Here is a 22328-nt window from a genome sequence, read left to right on the forward strand (position 1 = left end):
TGAAACCTATATAAACGACTTCATAATGAGATGGTTATACTGTCAGCCGCTCATATTAGTAATCATGGGTATAAACAGCTGCGATATTACGAACTATTTTTTCTAACCGCGGAGAGTCGGGTAGCGGCCGCACAACGGTTGTGGGCGGAGCTCCTCCTGCATCCTTACCCTGTCACCAACTATAGCAGCGCGGAAGATGTTCGATAGTCCCGTTTTCACCCACACTATCAGCTCCTTTATGGCACAAGGAACTTCGTGTGTGCTTTGAGCGGCATTTTAAAGAGCAGTTAGAAGCAATCGCTCGAGCGCCCCGCACCACTTCGCAGCCGAGGCCGGCGCCATGTTGCCGCCCCCGGCCGCACCGTCCGCAGTGTGCAGGTGGTTCCGCAGCGGTGTCAGAGTGCCTGCGGTGTGCGCGGTGCATTATCGCGAACAGAAAACTACAGCCCTGCCGTTCCTGAAGAAAGAGTGACAAAGAGGGGAGAAAGAGCCCGTGCGTCGCTGTCGCTTGCTTGCTCTGCTCGTTCGTATCAACTGCCGGGCCACGCAGGTCCATTCGTAACAGCCTAAATTTTGCCCATTCCAAACAATGCAATTTCACCAGTACTTCTCAGAAATTCATTTCATCTCGAAAATCGGATCACCCAGAATCGTATCATCGAAATTCCACTGTAGCATGCTATTTCATTTACAGTTTCTGGATATTAGGAAGGATCCAGCCTTTTTTTTTTTTTTTAATTCTATCGAATGACGCTGGACAAGTTTATCAGACCAGAGCTGACGAAGGAACACCTCTGTCGGGGGGAGCCTGTGCCTTTAGGAGAGAGGCTCGCCATTACGATCAGGTAAGGGCGGATGAATATTTTTTCATCACATGTATGCTGAATTTGGTCTCTCAGAATCAGCATTTTGAACATTTCTCCCATTGATAGCCACAACGCAGAAAGTGGTGCTTTTACACAGTGGCACATTTCATTTCAAAGGAACATTTAGAAAAATACAATAGAGGGAAAACAAAATAAGACCATGAAAAAGTATAAGGAAGGGAAAAAATCTTCATATTAAAAGACAAGAACTTCAGAGCAAAGTGGGCGGACCATTTGTGTTTTTGTTTTGAGCGCAGTGCCTAATGGATGACTCTTGGGGAGAAATCACGGCGTTGAAGCCATGTCAGTTTGGTCTTTGTATGCGGAAAATGATTTCTGTCCGTCATCATTTATTTTATGCACAGCACACACCCCTTTTCCACCCCTGCAGTTTCAGGAGGGCCTCCTGGCCCTGTTCACATCTGCACCTTCCCCAAAAGCTCGGCTTAGTTTCCTGATGAACTCTTATTTGGAGTGCTAGGAAGGGTAATTGTATTTTTACAGTTGTTTAGGGGATATGAAGCCAACTGAGGTGTTGTGCCTTCATCTTTCAATTCAACAGAAGGTGGCAGCAATCAGCAGTGACCTTGGAGTTGTTGCAATGGTCTTTTTTTTCTGCTTATCCTTTCAGACAACTTTCTCTACTGTGCTCATGGCCGTGGTGGGCGAACTACCAATTCGTCATTGTTGATGTTGGGGCACCAGGCTGGCACAGCGAGGGGTGTGTGGTCAAGGCATCCGAGTTTGGTCGCCAACTGGGGAACGAGACCCTGGACATTCCCAAACTTTCCCGGCTCTCAAACAGCACCAAGGTTGCCCCGTACAACTACATTCAAGACGAAGCCTTCCAGCTCCCGCCTGACTTTATGCGTCCATTCCCAGGAAAAAACATGCGGCCATGCAAACCCAAGTGGATGAAAAAACTCATACAAACATACCTAGTTCATGTGACAGTGCCAACTACAGTTGAGCCAACAGCTTTACAAGGTGGTCGGTACCTTCTTTAAATAAATGTTATAGAAGCCAATGGCGACTGTTCCAACATCGCACTTGCCGTCCACCTGTGTGACTGTTTGTTTTGATTCCAATGTATCAACTGTTGCTGCAGGCGGATTGTGGACGTGTAATCCAACACAAGCAACCAAATGCAGAACCCGGCCCTGACTGCTTTGGAGCACACCAGATTTCATTCCAGCAACAGAATCAGGGGTGAGACAGCTGAATCAGATTTGAGAGCAGTTTTTGGAGCAGGGAAATCTCGATTTTGGAGCAGAAGAACCTTGATTTGGAGCAGAATGATGACATTTATTACGTCACCTTAGGAGCCTAAAAATCAAATTTTTGGCAACTCGGGGGGGGGAGTGCACTTTTTAATGGGTTTTGAACGTACATAACACTGAAACAGCCTTTCAATGAAGTTTTTTCTACTAGAGTATCACAAGGCACGAACTGCACTACCTTTTTACAAGCCATTTATAAATTCTTCGGCTCTATGCATAGATAGCATGGAGTGCCGTTTGTAGAAACTTTATGGACAATCCTCGCTGCACCGATGATGATGGTCTTATCGGTGCCTGTCATCTCGCGGGAGCAGCTCAGGCTCGAGCTGCTTCGTCTTCATCAGTTCCGCCATCTTGTAAATAGAACACCGTCATCGCATCACCGGGACGTCTCGGCCCTTGGTCCTCTTATTTTCACATTTTGGTGCCGAAAACCCAGGAAGAAGGCCCGCTGCGATTCGGAGGCGTCCGAACTTTGGCCTATTAGAAGGAGGACCCCTCGATACCGATGACGGACCCCGGTGATGGCCAGCTCGACGGTGCTACCCGAAGCCGAACAACGCGATGGGCGGACGAGATGGTGGTGACTCCTCACCTGCGACGATTTTCCCCGTTGACCTCTGGCAGCGATATTCTAAACGGTGAGGAGAACTCCGCTGCTCATCGCGCAATGGAAGATTCAGCACCTGATATGCACGAACGGAGTATTCCTCTGTCTATGACGCGGCTTCAGGAACTTAACGCAAGAAGAGAACAAAAGCGTTTGATCACTCGAAGGTTATGCAGAGACGCAAAAGCAGCACTAGAATTCTCCGTAACGACCAGTGATGTGGACGAGGTGGTGAAGAGATGTCTGCACGAGTTACGCAAAACTGAAGTACAACTGAGAACATTAAACGAGGAAATCGAACCGCTCATCGACATTGACCACCTATACGAAGAATGTGCTACAAATATTGACTATGAAGACGAAATTAGGCATGTTATGATTCAAATATACTATCGATTCAAAGACAAAATATCTGACGTAAACGACCAGTGCCAGATAATCAAGAAGTTGCATTCCTCAACAAGCTTCAGCGAGTTTTTTGCACTGACTGAACTGCTCTGCGACGCATACTGTTTGAATGACCCCCAGGAACCAACCATCTCGCAAGAAACCTCGCCTCCGTCACACTTATTATCTCAAACCGAATGTGAAAATAAGACCCCCTTGTGGGCGACGCCGGAAATCCCATGGAAACATTCGTTACTATCGTGTTCGTTTGAAGAATTGCCCCAGATAACCGAGAAAAAAGTAAGCTGCTTGTCGGAGGCCGCAACGATGACAGAAGATACCTATACCATATATCCTGAGCACAAAGACACCGATGCTTCTGCTGAGAAGTTGAAACGGCAAGACGACATTCAAGCGTTTGTAACTTAAGACCAAGAGACGCCGCAAACCAAAGAAGGAGATCTTGATTGGTTTGTAACCGATGCAAAGAAGACTGCTGCGGCACTCACCCGACAACGCGCTCGAACGAAGGGAGCACTTGGCAGGCACCGTTCGAACAACCAGGATACATCTCGCCGCGCCAGCCGGATTACGAGACTACGGCGTTCAAGACAGAAGCGGAAGCCGTCAAGGCACTTTTATCAAGCCCCACTGAAAATACCTGAATCTGCACCAGAATTCAAAAGTGCCGAGGACAACAAACGAATTTTAACCTGGCTGCGTGGACTGCGCCGACATTGTATGCGTGGGTTTAAAAGACGGAACCGGCGGCAGTTTCCCCGTCTGACTACCTCATCAGATCGAACAGGACCGAACTTGAACTACCGACAGGACGCGGACTCGCCACCGCTTCTTTGGGGCCGCGGAAGATGTAGAAACTTTATGGACAATCCTCGCTGCACCGATGATGATGGTCTTATCGGTGCCTGTCATCTCGCGGGAGCAGCTCAGGCTCGAGCTGCTTCGTCTTCATCAGTTCCGCCATCTTGTAAATAGAACACCGTCATCGCATCACCGGGACGTCTCGGCCCTTGGTCCTCTTAATTTTTTTTTTTTCCTCTTATTTTCACACCGTTGAAAACATCGAATCGAAAAACTAAGCAATCGTAAGGCATTTTCATAATCATATGAATGCTGAAACTATTATTTTTGTAATCCCAGACTCAGCTTTACACACAATTGTAGAGGCATGGCAAACGTTGCGCAAAGCGAGGTGACAGTCTTCGCACCCCACAGGGGTGAGACAGCTACATCAGTTTTGGGAGCAGTTTTTGGAGCAGCGAAATTTCGATTTTGGAGCAGAAAAACCTTGATTTGGAGCAGAAGAACGACATTAATTATGTCACCTTAGGAGCCTAAAAAATCACATTTTTGGCAACTTGGAGGAGAAAACTGCACATTTTAATCGGTTTCGAACGTACATAACACTGAAACAGCCTTTCAATAAAGTTTTTTCTACCGGAACATCTCAAGGTACGAACTGCACTACCTTTTTACGAACCACTTTTTTTTACTTCTTAGGCTCTGTGCATAGATAGCATGGGGTGCCGTTGAAGATATTGAATTTAAAAACTAAGCATTCGTAAGGCATTTTTATTATCATGTGGATGCCGAAATTAATATTTTGTAATCCCATACTCGGCCTTACGCACAAGAGGAGAGAGCCCCGGCAAAAGTTGCGCAAAGCGAGGGTCACTGACAGTCGGCGCACCCCACCAGCCCTCCCATTTCAATCCTCAAGGTGCACGTTCCCTACGATCGTAATTTGAGTAACGTTGGTATATTTAGCAGCCTCCCTCTAGGCATTAAATTACACTTCAGATAGATGAACCATTATTACTAGCGTGCAATAATAGGCCGTCCCGCTATCGGCGAACCCTGCTTGAACGTTTTGCGGGGATGTAGCCTGCGCCGCCCCTTCGGCAGTGTCGATCGCCCCATTCCCGCGGCTCGCAAGCTCGCTGTCAAAGGCAGCAATACCTCAGCGTTTTATAACACTGCAGTGAGTCCAAAATTTTATTTCAAGCATGCACCGCTCCTCACACTCAAGTCCGAAACATGGTGAATTCGCGGGCACCACGTTGTTTTTGATGAACTCGCTTCTTTCGAGTCGCACAACTTCCCGCAACTCAGACTAAATGCAAACCCAGCCACCCCCATAACCAAAACCACGGCAGAGATCAGCGAAGAGCACCCTGCCTGAACCCCCAGCACTGCATGGCCCTGCGGCCGCGTTTTCCAATCTTCACCACACCAAGATGGCAGCGCCCAGTAATGTCGTTCCGGAGATACGGCGCTCTGAAAACTGCTATTTTTTCATCAACTTGCACAAACAGTTTGTCGCCTCCGTACACAGAAGTATTTCTTCTGCAGGAATTTGATACGGTTTTCGATGGGAAAACTTTAAAAACTCACAGAATAGTATAACTAAAGTCCCTCGATCAGCTTTAGCTAAACGCCATGGGCAACCCGACATTGTCATTTTTGAAAAAGCTGTCTCGGGGACAATTTTATGCCGTTTTTTATTGAATAATCAATCAATTAAACCTTTACAAACAGCATGACCTTGGGGGTGCTGGAAAATAATGCCATCAATAAGCATTTTTCCCACTGAAACTGACGGGAGCGTTAATCCTTGGCTCTTGGGCTGTTTTGGAGCAGTTTGGCGCAATTTTTGCAATTTTCAAGCTTTTGGAGCAGCCTGGCGCAGGAAAGCAAATTTGTATCAAAACTGCGCAATATGCGCAGCTGTCTCACCCCTGACCCCACCAGCCCTCCCATTTCAATCCCCAAGGTGCGCATTCACTGCGATAGCTATTTGAATAACGTTGGTACGTTTAGCCACCTCCCTCTTGGCATTAAATTTCACTTCAGATAGATAAACCATTATTACTAGCGTGCAATAATAGCCCGTCCCGCTATCGGCCACTGCTTGAACATTCTGCGGCAATGTAGCCGCAAAATGTCGCAAAATGACACTGCCCACTTCTGCAGTGTCGATCGCCTCATTTCGCCACTGTCAAAGGCAGCAATAACTCAGCGTTTTATTATAACACCGCAATGAGTCCGAAACTTCACTTCAAGCACGCACCGCGCCTCTAACTCGAGGCCGAAACATGGCGATTTCACGGGCCCCACGTTGTTTTTCATGAACTCCCGTTCTTCGAGTCACGCAACTTCCCTCAACAGATCAAACGACTAAATGAAAACCCAGCCACCCCCATAACCAAAACCACAGTAGAAATTGGCGAAGAGCACTCTGCCTGAACCACGGGCAACTGCTTCGCCCAACGGCCATGTTTTCCAATATTCACCACACCAAGATGTTGATATTCACCACACCAGTAATTACGTTCTGGAGATACGGCGCTCTGAAAATTGCCGTTTTTTCATCAATTCACCACACCAAGATGTTGATATTCACCACACCAGTAATGTCGTTCTGGAGATACGGCGCTCCGAAAATTGCCGTTTTTTCATCAATTTTCACCAGTAGTTTGTCGCCTGAGTACACATACGTATTTTTTCTACAGGACTTTGCAATTGTTTTCCATGGGAAAACTTAAAAAAACTCACAGAATATAACATGTGCAACCTGACATGGTGACTTTCGAAAAAACTATCTTGGGGACAATTTTATGCGGGTTTTTAAGTGCGAATGCACTTTATAAGCGACCCTAAACCTTCCACCGCCGGCGGCGGCGGCGGCGGCGGCGGCGGCGGCGTCTGCAGTCCTTCTCTCCATTAGCAACGGCGCGGAGCGGAGAGGAGCCTCCCTAGCAACGGCGCATGACGTCACTCACCCATGTGACGCCACGCCTCACCGCTCCTCGCGGTGCGGCGGTGTGCGCCGCGCGCATCCCTCTCCCTCCCCCGCGCCGTGACGTCACGCACCCCACCTCCTCTCCCGGCAGCTGCCGTGTGCCGCTGCGCGCGTCCCTCCCCCTTCGCTCGCTCCTCCTCTCTCCTCGCTGGCTGCAGCTGCGCGCGCACCCCTCTCTCTCGCGCGCCCGCCTCCTCTCTCAGCCACCTGTCTCGGCGCGCTCGGCGCGGCGTACCCCCCTATATATGCAGCGATAAACCGCCAGACCTCCGTGGGTCGGCTCGCGCGCGCTCACACACGGATCACACGGGGGAGTTTACGTTAACTCACTGGCGAATGCCAACGGATTTTAACTTTACCCCCCCTCATAGCATCACCCCGTGCATTCGCACTTAACCATGTTCACCCTCGGGGAAATGCTTGGGAGTTTTTTTTATTGTATGATCAATCAATTAAACCTTTACAAACAGGATCACCTTGGGGGTGCTGGAAAATTATGCCGTCAGTAAGCATTTTTCCCCACTGAAACTGGCGGGAGCGTTTATTAAAACCCTTGGCTCTCAGACTGTTTTGGAGCAGTTTGGCGCAATTTTTGCAATTTTCAAGCTTTTGGAGCAGCCTGGCGCAGGAAAGCAGATTTGTATCAAAAGTGCGCAATATGCGCAGCTGTCTCACCCCTGCAGAATGCACAAAAACTCCCCAAACAGTGGACCCTACACTGGCAGCAGTGCCCCTAGATGTCATGTTTTTTTGAAACTGCACCATAGGCAATTTTTGTTCCAGCACCAAAGGTTCTGCTCCACAATCGACTCGTACACTTCAAAAAGCACTCACAGCACAGATAACAGTCCACCCACCGTCCAAGGTGATGCAATCCAAGTTCGACGTGCGTGCAATTTGCGTGGCAACTTCCAGATTGCGGCATATCAGCGTCTTGCCATAAATGTACTTCATGGCGCTCTCAAATTTGGAGTCAAAGTTGAGCTTGCTGATCATGGGAATGGCATCCTGGCAGAGAAAAAAGAACAGTTATGAATGCACAGGAAAGCAACAGGTTCCTCAACACAGACAGCAGTGCGTACCGGGCACACGCCTGCTGTCGGCTTACAAAAAGAAAGGGAAGGCATGCCTGAATGTCACCCGAATGGGACCAAGAGCTCCACGGTGCAAGCAACGAATGAACAGAAAACCCCCAGCAACCCCGCACGCCAGAGCAAGGCCTACGTCAGTGGTGAAACTCATTTCTGCTGGCACCAGCTGGGGCTGCTGAATGCGCCTAAAAGAGCTCCCTGGAAGCACTCTCTGCACATTTCCAAGGCGCCCTCACAGGCTAAATGGAAGAGAGCAAGCACAAGGCCACACACTTTTACCACCCGGACCCCTGTTGCATGACTCCTCTTTTTGAAGTGCTTTGGTAGGGCTTGCGGGAAGATTCAGCACCATCCTCAGCCGGTGCGCTCATTCAGCAGTGCCCCCGAGAGGGGTCCGCCAACTATGATCGGATATCGCCCAAACACATATCCAAGGTGGGGCCTGCCTCTGCCATCTGAGCCTCCCATTTCAATCACAACTGGATGGCATGATTCGTGAACAACACCGAGCGTCAAGCCCACATGCTCTGGGAGACCTCAAGTAATAGGATGTGCTTCAGCACTGCCGTGTTCTTGTATCGGCAAACCACGCTGAGCCGCCGTGGATACAGCGGCCCATGTGGTTAGCAGGTAGCTTAACACTTTCGTGACCACGCCTATTCCACGCTATTGATGAATACAAATTCAAATTTTGCCGCTCTCCGAGCACTCCTGGGCCGCTAACGCCATTGAAATGGTAAAGGAGGAAGTATTTTATCACTTTCGCTTTCGAGTTTCGTTTTTCCGTCGCACGGGGTATTTTTAAAAGTCCTTCACCGGCGGGGAGACAAGCTCACGTAGTTTCAGTTATGGTGTCGCTGCCGCTCGCAGATGCTTCGCACGAACGGCAAATTTCGATGGATTCCAATGTAACTGAGCTTGATTCTGTGCGTGATGGTAGCAGCACAGACACAGTAGACGACTTCGATTCGTCAGACTTTCCTACGATCAGCGAAAGTGCGTCAAGTCGCCCCGGACCATCACCAGGTGTGCGCCCTGGAGTTTCGCTTTCTTCTCCGGTCGCTCTATCGCGGGCGGGCGTTGTTGTAAACAGATCCGGCCCTGATCTGAAGGCCACAGCTCTTATCTGTAGGGTGTCGACTTCGTTCGAGCGAGACCATTTCGCGCCAACTGCAGAGAGAGTTGAGTTTTCTCCACAAAGACGGCACAGAGTTGACCTGGGCGTAGCGCTCCAAAGCAGCGCGTGGCTGTTCGCGTTTTAAATATAACTCTTGTACTTACACCGCTCATATTTGCAGTATCATTCTATAAGCACTTTATGTTCCAAGTGCATATTTCAAATTGTATGTCTACCGTGCGCAAAGTAGCATTGAGGTTATCAATTTTTTCTTTGTTACTTTTTTTGTTTTCAAAATTCTTTGCTGAAATTCCTAATGCGTCTATTGTTTCAAATTATTACTGTTGGAAAGCCCCATTCTTCCTCTATCATATCATAACCTACCCTTTGGCATCCATCATTTTCTGAGGCAAGAAAAAAAAATATTTCCCAAACTACCCAAAAACAATCAGTAGGCACTAGTGTTTATATAATTGTATGCATCTAAATGACTTTTGTACTTAGAGCTCATTTTTACAGTATTGCATTACAAGGCCCTTATATTCAAATTGTATATTTTAAATTTTCTTTATGTGTAACCTGCGCGAAGTGGCATCAGTTTGTTTTTCTTTTTGTTACTTTTTGCTTGTTAATTTTTTTTTTAATTTGTGATAAATCGCTAGTTTCAAATTATCAGGGGTGACAGCTGAATCAGATTTGGGAGCAGTTTTTGGAGCAGCGAAATCTCGATTTTGGAGCAGAAGAAACTTGATTTGGAGCAGAAGAATGACATTTATTATGTCACCTTAGGAGCCTAAAAAATACAATTTTTGCAACTCAGGGGGGAAAATTGCACTTCTTAATCGGTTTTGAACGCACATAGCAGTTAAACAATTTTTCAATAAAGTTTTGTCTACCAGAGTATCACCAAGTACGATCTGCACTACCTTTTTACAAACCATTTTTAAATTTAAAGGCTCTGCATAGATAGCGTGGAGCACTGTTGAGAAGGTTGAACTGAAAAACTAAGCAATTGTAAGGCATTTTTATTATCATGTGAATGCCGAAAGTATTGTTTTTGTAATCCCAGACTCGGCTTTACGCACAAGTGTAGAGCCACGGCAAAAGTTGCGCAAAGCCAGGTGACAGTCGTCGCACCCCACCAGCCCTCCCATTTCAATCCCCAAGGTGCACATTCACTACGATCGTAATTTGAGTAACGTTGGTATGTTTAGCCGTCTCCCTCGTGGCATTAAGTTTCACTTCAGATAGATGAACCATTATTACTAGCGTAAAATAATAGCCCATCCCGTTACCGGACGCTGCTTGAACATTTTGCAGCGATGTAGCCTGCATTGCTACTCTTGCAGTGTCGATCGTCCCATTCCCGCAGCTCACAAGCTCACTGTCAAAGGCAGCATTAACTCAGCGTTTTATAACACCGCCATGAATCTGAAATTTCACTTCAAGCATGCACCGGCCTCACATTCAAGGCCGAAACACGGCGAATTCGCGGGCACCATGTTGTTTATGATGAACCCCCGTCCTTAAAGTTCCGCAACTTCCCGCAACAGATCAAACTAATAAATGTAAACCCAGCCACCCCCATAACTAAAACCGAGGTAGAAATCGGCGAAGAGCACTCTGCCTGATCCACAAGCGACTGCTTCGCCCGGTGCCACGTTTTCATATCTTCACCACACCAAGATGGCGGCGCCCAGTAATGTCGTTCCGGAGATACGGCGCTTCAAAACTTGCCGTGTTTTCACCAACTTGCACAAGTAGTTTGACGCCTCAGTACATATAAGTATTTTTTCTACAGGACTTTGCAGTGGTTTTCGATGGAAAAACTTTAAAAACGCATGGAATATAACATGTGCAACCCGACATTGTGACTTTCGAAAAAACCATCTCGGGGACACTTTTACTTTTATACAGGCTTTTATTGAATGATCAATCAATTAAACCTTTGAAAACAGCATCCCCTTGGGGAGGCTGTAAAATTATGCCGTCAGTAAGCATTTTCCCCCACTGAAACTGATGGGAGCATTAAAATCCTTGTCTCTGAGACTGTTTTGGAGCAGTTTGGCGCAATTTTTGCAATTTTCAACCTTTTGGAGCAGCCTGGAGCAGGAAAACAAATTGGTATCAAATCTGCGCAATATGCGCAGCTGTCTCACCCCTGAATTATGAATGTTAGAAAGCCCTATTCTTTCTCTTCTATCATTTCGTATCTTACACCCCAGCATCACTCATTTTCCCGGAACCCCCAACAACAACTGATTTTCCCGCGGTCGTCACTAAAGTGTCGGGCCGGCCAGGTCAAGCCGGCCCTCGAGTAACCCTTTCCTCGTCATCCACACTTGCACGACCACCGCGCTGAAGCTGCCTGCACCCACTGGCGGCAGCAGTGCCACGGGCTGGGGGGGGGGGGCCCCGCACCCGCACCCCCCCATCCCTTCGAGTGCAGGTTCCCCCGCAGGGGTGCCACTGAAAGCCCTCTGGCCGCACCTGCACGCTCCTCGTCCAGACCGAGACGAGACGGGGAGCTCGTAGGTGCATACCGACAGCGCTTGTGCACGGGGCGAGGAATGGTGCTGACCAGCAGCTGGAGGCGTTGTGAAATATTCTTCTTCAGTGGGCTTCTTTGCCGCAAGGGCATCGAAGGGCAAGAGCGCCATCGCTATGATGAGGTAAAAATGTATCAAAAGGGGTGCAAATAGCATGTAAAATTGCTTCAGTGTAAGGGGTCAGTTTCAAAAGATGAGTGAACAGCATGATGAAGCACGCAATGGGCTAATGGTGCATAGGGTCATGCTAAAGGGAATATTACGAATGAGCACGGTAATGGAGTGGGCAACAGAATAAAACGAACATCCACAAAGGTGGCCAGATGCTGCTTGCTAAAACAAACCTGCTTTAAAAAACCGATGTCATTGAGGTATTCTAAAGCCCTACGGAAATTGAACACAGGACAATCGACAAAAACACAAGGAGAATACACTATGGAATATGCTTGCTGTACACTTCCGGGAAGTGGCGTCTCCTTTGCAGTTCCATGGCAGAGCACTCAACCAAAACGTGGAGGACTGAAAGACCCTCGCCCCATCTAGCACAGTTCGGCAGCTGATCACCAGTGAGGAGTAGGAACGCGTGCCGTGTGTGCGTCCTATTCGTAGTCTGCACCGCCAGACCTCCAGGGCCCTGCTTTTTTTCCCTGACAGCCGATGGGCCAATTGCCGATTGCACCAAGTGAAGCTTGTCGTTCTTCCCCACCCCCTTCTTTCTGCCAGAGCTGGCGGAGAATGAGCTTTACTGCTGGTCTCATATCCTGGTAAGGTGCCTGAGCGATGTCAACGCTGCTTCTTCCAGCTTCTCTGGCGGCAGACTGGTCGGCTTCCTCGTTGCCAGCTACGCCACAATGGCCAGGAACCCAACACACTATAATTTCCAGGTTTAGTTGGTGCACTCTGTACACAGCATCAGGAAGGGCAGTAAATGTGGGGTTTCTGCTGACCTTTCCCGCCGACAGGGCCGTGACCCCACTGAGTGAGTCTGGGCATATATTAGACTATTGTGTTTTCCTTCCCATTATGTGGTCCACGGCCAGATACTCATTGTTTCTGTTATTGGAATACGCTGCACAGGCCACAGTCGATTTGGTCTTCGATGCACCAGTGGAAAACTGAGCGGCCTTGCACTTGTCGTGGAGGCACAAGAAGTGCTGTTTGACTGCCGGCAGTGACCCCATCCTGTCCGCCTGTCTAAATGAGGTGTCATTCTGTCGGTGCCAGTGAACGAGATGGACAGTTTTGAAGCAGCAGCATTCTCGCGTGCTCCCTCATCAGGGAGCTGCACGGGTGCTCAGGCTCTGATGTCACCTGCAGGGCTCAGGTAATGCCCATTGAGGTGCACTCGTACCTGGTTCAGCAAGGAGGCTCACAAGTGGACTAGTGCGGAAGGCCCCTGTGGCCAACCTGATGCCCAGATTGTGGATAGGATCAAGCATCTTCAAGGCTCTGTTAGAGGCTGACCCGTACACCACGCATCCACAACCTGAGCGAGACAAAACAACACTTCTGCACAGGTGCAATGAACACTGCTTGTCAGTGCCCCATTTTGTGTCAAGCCCATCCATAGCCTTCAGACACTTCAGTTTCACGTGCTTCGGGTGGGCAGTGAACGAGAGCTGAGAAACTTGTGTTCTGCTTGAACAGGCAGATTTCTGGTGCAGGAGCGATGCCCCTTTCTTTCGAGACCGGCCCCCTTTGAAGGGTCGAACTCACATCTGTTTTCATCTGCCCGTTTGGACACTGAGAGCTGGGCCTGCCGCTCACAAAAAGGGAGATTACAGGATTTGAAGCCAATCTGTACATCAACAACACACACAGAATAAAACACGGTTGGCGGAAGTAGAGTGTGTATTGAATCCATTTTTACAATGAAAAATGTGCAGCTCAGCCCGCCTCCCTGCGGAACACCTATCCCATGTAAATGGCTTCGATAGGTTCTACCTGTCCTCACACAAAATGTACGATCAGAGAGGTAGCTTTGGATAGCTCCAAGCACATTTCCTTGAATTGCAAGGGCACAAAGATGTCTTATAATACCAAACCACAAAGTGGTATCATAGGCCTTTTCGAGGTCAAAGCATACCTCATTTGGGACTCTAAGCACAGAGATTGGTCAAGCGCGGATTTTTGTTCACAGAAGCCACCCTTGAAAGGCTCTAGGAGCCTGTTTGCCTCTAGAAAATGCATGAATCTTGGGTTGATCATCTTTTCAAATACTCTGCATAGTTTGGGCTTGAAGCAACAGCTTTTCCTTCCTTCAATACTGGAATGGACTCTTTCAGCCTTGGAGGGTCACTTTTCCAGATGCCATTAAAGATGCTATTAAGCAGCAACAGTGATGCAAGTTGTTTGATCATATCCAGGGTTTGTACGGGCTTCAAAAGCAGAAATTCAAGGGTTTTCAAGGACTTTCAAGGACCAGAAAACACATTTTCAAGGTCCCCATCTTATGTTTTATCTGGGATTATTTATCACTTTTTCAACACAATGCAAAATTTTGATATTGTCCAATACCTAAGAACATTAATGCACATTTAGATAGGTGCTATGGGTTCATGAATGCTCCCCCAGCTTTATTTTTGATTTCACGGTTTATATTTAGAGGTTTTTCTTTTTTCTTGGTGTTTTGCTAAGGCTGTTTGATTTCAAAACTTAGTTAATGTTGCCTGCATCTCCTGCTTTGCCAGCAAGAGTATCAGCTGAAATTAACTCAGCAAGCGTTGCTGCAAGGCAGGATGAACTATGTACACGTCCACCATTTGCACGTAAAAGCAAACACAGATGGCGCGTATGAGGCACAGCAAACATGCAATGAAAGGCCATCACATACTAGATGGAACATGCAAGATAGAGAACCGAAGCCGGCTTTCACGGGATTGTATCGTGACATGAATTCTATTGAGGAGTGCTGCTCCCCATGTTGCCTCATAATAATGAGAATCCACAACTCGTAATTTCACGCAATACACTGAAACTTGATTGTTACAATGTTTCTTTACATTTTTAACACCTAAAATCCACGACAAACACTTTAAATTCTTGTGAAAAGATAGGGCCATTGGTTCTCTCCAGAAAATCAAGGGTTTTCAAGGACCCTTTAAAAATTCCAGGCCTTTCCAGGCCTTGAAATTTACACTTCTAAATTCAAGGGTTTTCAAGGTTTTCAAGGACCTGCGCGAACCTTGATATCGTAGTGCCTGGCCCAGCTGCTGCTTTACGAAGTGTGTTGAGGCAACTCTGCAATAGAAAATTCCCTATTATATGCCTCATTTGGGGGTATTTTTCGATAAAGTTGCACTTTTTCTTCCCAATTTCAGAAACTTCGTTGAGTTGTGCGCTGCGCTTGATACCGATTCAAAGTATGCTCCCAGTACCTGATCTTGCAGAGTGTCACCGGCACTGTCAACCAGAGGGCGGGGGCAGGTCTGCCGCCCTTGCAGCTTGCGTATCCTGTTCCATGCCTTTTTGTGGTAAGTGTGAGAGTTGATGGCCTCTATGTACGTCTCCCAGCTCTCACTTTTTGCTATTTGCCTCACTCTTCTCGACTGCGATTTGATCCGGCTGAAGTTGACGTAGTTCTCAGCCGTAGGACAGTTATGGAAAAGGCGCCATGCTGCCTTTTGCTTCTTCCTAGCACTTGGCCAGTCCTCGTTCCACCAAGGAATGGGTTTTCTTTTTTTGGTTTACCAGAACTTTGTGCGATACATTCACTGGCGCCTTCAATTATGCGACTTTCGTTAAAGGAAAGTGCACTGTTGTCCAGCAAATCCAGATATTCAAGTGGACGACACGTGAGCTGTCGAAACTTGCTCCATCATGGTGCACTGTTCTGGCCATGCGAAGAAACTAGCTTTCCTCTTAGCACGACTGGAAAGTGGCCACTCCCCTAAAGGTTGTCAGGATGTGCCAGTCCAATAGTGGGTAGCGGTGCAGAGAGCTAGGTCAACTGATGAGGATGTTTTGTGCCTGGGACTAAAGCGTCCGGGCTTCTGTGTGTTTAATATTAAAGTTCCACTGGAGACTGGCAAGTTTTCTATCGTTCACCCCCTTGTATCGTAGTTTTCGCGGCCCCAAAGAGAATGGTGGGCATTGTAGTCTCCTGCTATTACGGCTCTCGGAGCTGGTGCATTAGATTTTTAAGTTCGGCTTTCTGTAGTTGCTTGTCTGGGGGAATGTAAACGGAGCATATTGTTATTAGTCGCTGCAACCATGTAACTCTTCCTGCTACAGCCCCTAGTTCAATCCAGAGTTTAACTACCTTACCTGTGGTTGACCTTTAAAGGATATTAGCCACATTACCAGATGGCTGACTGGCGTTTTGCCTGTCCTTTCTGTATGTGATTTATTGCAGCAGAAAATCTGTGTATTTGTTGCTTAAAGGGAGACTGAAGTGATTTGCAAACATTGCGGGATTACGAGCGGAAATTGTTGTCTAGAGTCTGTAGGCCGTTTCGACCACTCTCGCTGCGTTTAGCAACTTTATTCACTAGAAAAATCAATTCGAAAATGCTGTCCTCTCTATCCTCGTCCATTTTCTGTGGCGTTTCGTATGACGTCACAAAAAGGTGGCTTGGCTTGACTGCACTACTGCAAGGCTCGCCGACCCTCCGACAGAGTCAGTCGGCCCAGCGTTTAGTCCACCGGCCGCCGACAGATCGTCACAATTCATTCGCTCAGCTGAAACTAGGCCACAACCCGTTCGTGAGTGGAAGAATTTGCCTCTAGTTTGTTAGTTTGTAGAGTGTATCAAGTTCTAAGTACAGGTCGCTCAACACAAGTGCTGCACAAGTGCACGTGACGCTTAACATACTGGTACGCTAGTAGAAAAATCTGAGGCCAACTGAAGGCGGAAGAAGAGGCAGCGAAGTTAATATGGGTACTAAAGAATTAAAATCGACCGGAACTTTTACCGTACAGCGTAAAACCACGGTTTGGTAAGCACTTTTTTTGGGGCTGGGTGAACTATCACAGTGGTCAGCAGCACAACCACCACACATTTGCAAACGCTTTTCCGTCTAAGGATTGCAGCCGGTAGACATGAAATATTAATGGAATTCTGGGGACGCTTACTGTACAAGCGCTACACAAGAAATAGTCATCGAAGCTTCTGGAAATGCGAAGCCTAAAAAAACTGGCTATACGTTATATATACGTTTCCGTCTCTAGCATCGCTGGCTTGCAGCCGAGTGGTCTTGAGTGTCAGGTATATTGTTTTGCAGGTCGCAAGTTCAGAAGTGTTTGTTTTTTAAATTGATTTATTTGTTTTTGGGCTATGTTTTCTATACTGAATTCACAATTTTTGCGCTGGAACATTCACTGCTTCATGAGCAAGTTCACAGAACGCACACAGACTGACACTAACACGCTAGCGAGTTCTCGTTGGCGTGCTGTTGCCATACGCACCGATGCTTGTGGGCAGTGGGCACACGCCAGAATCAGCAGACCCTTGTGCGAACGCGCCTCTTACGATACAGGCGCGAGCCAGGCAAGCACCAAAGGTGGAGGAAAAGCGCATCCCATCTGAGCGCCTCCGGTGATGCAGAGGGCATTCATCCACTGCGTAAGCCTCAGCAAGTGATTATTTCGATTCAAAGCAGTGGTTGTAGGCTTATGTTATGCATTTTACAGCCGACAACATGGCAGAAGCACGATACAACGATTATTGAGATATCGAGAATGCCCATCCAACGATGCCGTCGGATGTAAAACATGTTGTTTTACAGAACCGAAACCGAAACCGATTTGAATGCTAATCTTGAATATCGTCCAATCACGTAGCACCTTGTACATTCGTCACTGCTGTTAGTTGGTGCGGCCGCCGCAAATCACGCATGGTAGTTTTCTTTCTTTCAGACTTTATAAAATAAATACCGCCTTATCACCCGGATAAACGATGAAAAGTGTGTTTATTTGATTGAGCCAGTCTACGCAGTGCAAGCAAAAACAGGAGCTTTACAAATTCACTTCAATGTCCCTTTATGTGGGTTACTTGGAGACTGTAGGAATTGTGGAGAACCGCGGCCTGTGATCCCAAGCCGGCGCACGCTTCGGGAGAGACGCGTTGTGCTCAGACCGGTCCAACGCTCCACTGGTTTCGTCAACGCGCCCCCCCTCCTCCCCTCCCCTCCTCCTCCTTCCCCCCCCCCCCCCCCCCCCCCGAGAGATGGCACCACCGGTCCATGCGGGGCATAGGCACGTGGGCGGCACCAATGTGTGCGTGGGGAAGACTAGGAGACACTCGCCGGAGGGCCAGTCGGGGCAGGATCGGTGAAACAGCGCGGCAGTGGCGGATACCAGCATCTCAGATGGGAACTGTTGTTTGTCGCGCGCCGTGAGTGCCTGCCTCCCGTTCGCAATCACGACCCGGACGGCGTGATTCGTGAATGCCGTCGAGCTTTGGGCTCGCATGCTTTGGGAGTTCCCAAATAAACGGCTGTGCTTCGGCACTACTGTCTACTGTGTTCTCACATCAGCGAACCTCGCTGGGCTGCCGTAGGTTCCGGAGCCCTCGTGGTTGACACGCCGGGAGCTAGCGTGGTGGCCTACGCAGAAGTGCTGGCTAGGTCGCCCCGAAGAACCCCACAATATTCCACAAGACACATTGTGAGGCACTTGCTCCCAGAGCAGCTCCTTAACGTCATCCAAGTTTTTTAGAAGCCCCCTGCAGTACCACTGCAGTACACCACAAAAGGCCATCGCTAATTTAGGACATTTGTTGCTAGGACCAAACTGAACTTGTTAGCTGCCAGAGCCTTTCCCAGGAGGAGGTACCTCAGGGAGCTCTTCTTTTTCAACCAGGCCCTGAGAGATCGTACGCTGTAAGGGTTTGTGGCGATCCGTCGGCATGCTTGATGCCGAGGATGGCTCAGCTGCATCCATAGCCTCCTCAGAGGGCCTCTTTGTTCCCGGGTTGATACCTGGGGCCTTGGTGGGCCGCATGGTCGGTTGTGCTGCCTCTTGCACATGCCAGCTTACCCCTGCCACTGTGTGACCCATGGCCAAATTTCTGACGTGCGTAGCACCGGGTCGGGGACGCAAGGTCTCACTGGAGTTTTCACATAACCAGCTTCTATGGTCTCTGGGACAACCGCTGTGGCAAAGGCGAGGACCATGTGGTGGGTGGGGATTTATTTGCTTTCACAGCAGATGAACTTTAATGAGATTTTGCTTGTCTTCAAGAAGCTCATTTGCAGAAAGGTCCACGAGGTCTGCCCGACTGATAACAACCCGCATGGTGTTCATGAAGCAGCGAGGGCGATTGCCCCCATGTTGTCTACCTTGAGCAGCTTGTTGCACTGGGTTTGATCTGCTACTTTAATCAGCAGGTCACCATTGGAAATTTTTCGTAGTTGGCCCCACTCACGTTTCACAGGCACTTGGACACAAGAAATGGCAATATCTTTCTCATTGCCATGTTCTCATTTTCCGAGTGCATCATGTGGAAAACACTCTCGTCTCCGTCCAGCAGAAAACTCGGTGTGCCCAGAAAAGGCGTTGGAAGATGCCATACGACACGTAAGTGCACGTGCTTGGTGGCAAGGCCAGTCGCCCACCAGTGACCCGAACAAGGGAACGTGGCAGCACACACTAACCGCACCGCGCCACTACAACCCTGTGCTTGGGATCAAGTGACGTCTTTGCACAGGGTTAACCCTCGCCGCCGCGAAAAGCATGGAAATAAGGAGGAAAGACGATGCTGGGACAGGGTTGGAAGAGGCCGCGAAAAGCATGGAAATAAGGAGGAAAGACGATGCTGGGACAGGGTTGGAAGAGGAGATAGAGAGGAGGATAGGAAAAGGCTGACCAGCGGCAGAGAAGCGGGGGGTGTGAAGGTGCAAGACAACCCGAGCTTTAACAATGCTCAGCCACCACGATGCCACCCTCCCCGGGCACGGCCAGATGGGTCCAACCCACATGGGCTCGCGGTCGACGGTGTCGCCACTACCGTCAGCTTGGTGCCCCGGGCCTGCGAAGTATACCCACAAAGCAGCAGAAGGCACATTTCGCAGACAACGGAATAAGCCACAAGTTGCTGGTCAGCCCTGCGTGTCGACCCGCCCATTAGCGCTGCTTTGAATAATTCCTGCACCTTTACACTGCCCTTGTGAGGCACACGCTATGGAGCCAATGAAAATTCAGGTGCCGCTTCACTGCCACCAACAATCCCAACGTCGGCGTTTCCCCCAGAAAGAGCCCTTTCGCATTGCAGCACCCCATGAAAGGCAGTGCAGCAGCAGCTCTGGTGATCAGGGCCTCGGCAAAGCCCCAGCTGCGCGACGCAATTAACGTGCTGCAACGTAAGTTCCACTGGGCTGCGATCCCCTAAGAGCACAAAGTGAGGCAAGCCCTGACAGTAAAACAGACGCAGACAACTTTAGAAAAAAATAAAGGGCATCTGTATGAGCACTAGGAGGAAAATTTCAACGCAACAGAGTACCGTATTCATGCGAATCTAAGACTTTTTTTTTTCTTCAAAAATGTGGCGCACAGTTTGGAGGGTGGTCGCCTCAGATTCGGGGCCGTCTTAAAACTAGGCTCAAAAGGGCAGACCAATCCGCGCTACCAAAGAAGAAAGCAAACCTTTTATTCAGTGGCTCTAACGAAAGTTTACGTGAGAAGCACACGAGACGCTACGGCAGTAGCCTGGCGTATCTAGCGGGTCGCCCAACACGTGGTTTCACGATAGGCTGTGGCATGGGCGTCGGAAGGATTTTCTCTACTGCGGGACGAGATGGAGAGTGCAAGGGGAAAGGGCCTGTGAGGGACAGTGTTCGTAAATACTTCTGCGAGTGGATGGAGCAAGGGGAACATGCGCCGACGCCTACTGGAAGGTGGAGGCGAGCATCGTTATTCCAGCTATTCCGGACGACATGGTCGTCCAAGCGTTCAAGAAGTGCGGCATTTCCGACAACCTCATTGGAACGGCAGGTGACATGCTCTGGGAAGACAGCAACAAGAAAACCAGCAGCAGCAGTGACAGTAAGTGATGGTCGCTGCACTTGTGTGTTGCAATAAATGAAAAGATTTTTTCCGAATTCACTCGTTAATTGGGGAGTCGTGTTACATTGACGGCCGTCATATTCGTGTGAATACAGTAAACGGGGCCACTTCTTACGACTTCCTTACAAGGAGGTTTAACTGCACAACCAACCAGCAAGCACGCTGGCTTGCTTGCTTTGTTGCGTGTGACCTGTGCCAATGCCTTGTCCACATCGGTACACAAGCTCAGCCCAGGCAGTGAGGCTTGTTGTGCGAGCTGCAAGACTGTTGCAGACAACACAAATGACAACCGTCAAGAGGCACGTAGACATGCTGTGTGCAAAAAGCCCTTGCTGGCCAATAGGTGTACAGCAGACCACCTGGAGAGGACCCTGAGAGCACAAGGGCTGCATGTGCACCTGGCCTCTTCCCGACAGGCCCAGTCTTGGCACACGCCCCACTGGCCCCGGCACCCACAATACCACGCAGACATGCCATCGGCCAGGTGCCAAGGGGAACTCACGTTGCTGTTGGGGTAGTCAACGTCCTTGTACATGAGCCTGTTCAGGGGCATGAAGGTCACCTCCCCTGGCAGCTGCTGCCGGTTCATCTCCTGCAGTATCTTGGTGCCAATGCGGTCGCTCTCGACAATGTGGTAGAACAGCCTGGCCACAAAGCAAGCCGCTTCAGCAAAACAGCCCGCAGGGGCAACAGCAAAGCACACTCGGCTCACTTGTTTCCCGACGTCACCTCGACCGCCGTGTAGATGGTCTTCTCGCAGTCAAAGTTCTCAATCAGCATCCCGTAGTAGCTGTTGGCTATGTGCTCGTAGCTGCCCCCTTTCTCCCGGAACGTCTGCAACACCTTGCGCACACTGTCCCGGCCGTTCAGGGTGGCCTGGGCAGAGGAGCGAGCGGGGCCACCATGCAACAGGTCAGGACGAGTGACCCACCACAATGAAATAGTGTGCCCGTTTGCACAGAAATCAGCCTTGGTGTAAAGGAGCGGTTAGGCAGTTGCAAGCTTGGCACATCTGCTGTTGTATCTGAAAAATGCATGCACACTATCGACATTAAATAGGCAGGAGTTTGCACCTGTCTTATAAATTTCGTGCTCCTGTTTGTAACTGCTCGTGTTGCTTGTAACAAAGCCCTTTCAAAACTTAACCACCACTTCCGAGCACATAACCACTCATAACCTCGCAGAACTGAGTGCAGTAGAGGTAACCCCAGCCAAATGTATCATACTCTACCAGTAGAATATTTTGGACATACTTTTAATCAAACTATCTTTGTTCATTCAAAAACGCACAAATGGCAGAAAAAGCAAGACGCACAAACAAAGCCAGAAATAGATGCTAAAGCGCAATGGGCCCTCCGGTCACGGTGCACTGAAACGGTTGTTGTGAAAGAAGATTCCCTAACTCCCGCGCATGCTCACGTTATCGCCATCACCATGTAAATAGAATTTATGGTTCCCTCTGCCCATCCCGGCACTTTGCCTTCTGGTTTTCCACAACAACGGCTCTCCTGATTAGGCGTCGCTGAGGCAACGCAAGATGGCGGCCGCCTGACCTGTGTAGTGCGCATGTCCGAGTTCGTTTTCGCTGCTTCACTCGGCCAA

General features: G+C 49.0%; 1 protein-coding gene across 1 annotated transcript in view; it reads right to left on the reverse strand.

Moving 5' to 3' along the window:
* Positions 1-22328, reverse strand: part of Smc3 (structural maintenance of chromosomes 3) — a 157783-nt gene that overhangs the window by 93730 nt on the left and 41725 nt on the right. Inside the window, exons 10-12 of the mRNA XM_077688288.1 lie at positions 21439-21602; positions 21229-21370; positions 7824-7974 (exon numbers count right to left, since the gene is read on the reverse strand). Of these exons, the coding sequence (XP_077544414.1) occupies positions 7824-7974; positions 21229-21370; positions 21439-21602 (457 nt within the window). The remainder of the gene's footprint in view (positions 1-7823; positions 7975-21228; positions 21371-21438; positions 21603-22328) is intronic.

Source organism: Haemaphysalis longicornis, unplaced genomic scaffold (genome assembly GCF_048455015.1).
Source record: "Haemaphysalis longicornis isolate Haplotype H1 unplaced genomic scaffold, Haemaphysalis longicornis Haplotype H1 scaffold_1, whole genome shotgun sequence".
Taxonomy (NCBI): Eukaryota; Metazoa; Arthropoda; class Arachnida; order Ixodida; family Ixodidae; genus Haemaphysalis; species Haemaphysalis longicornis.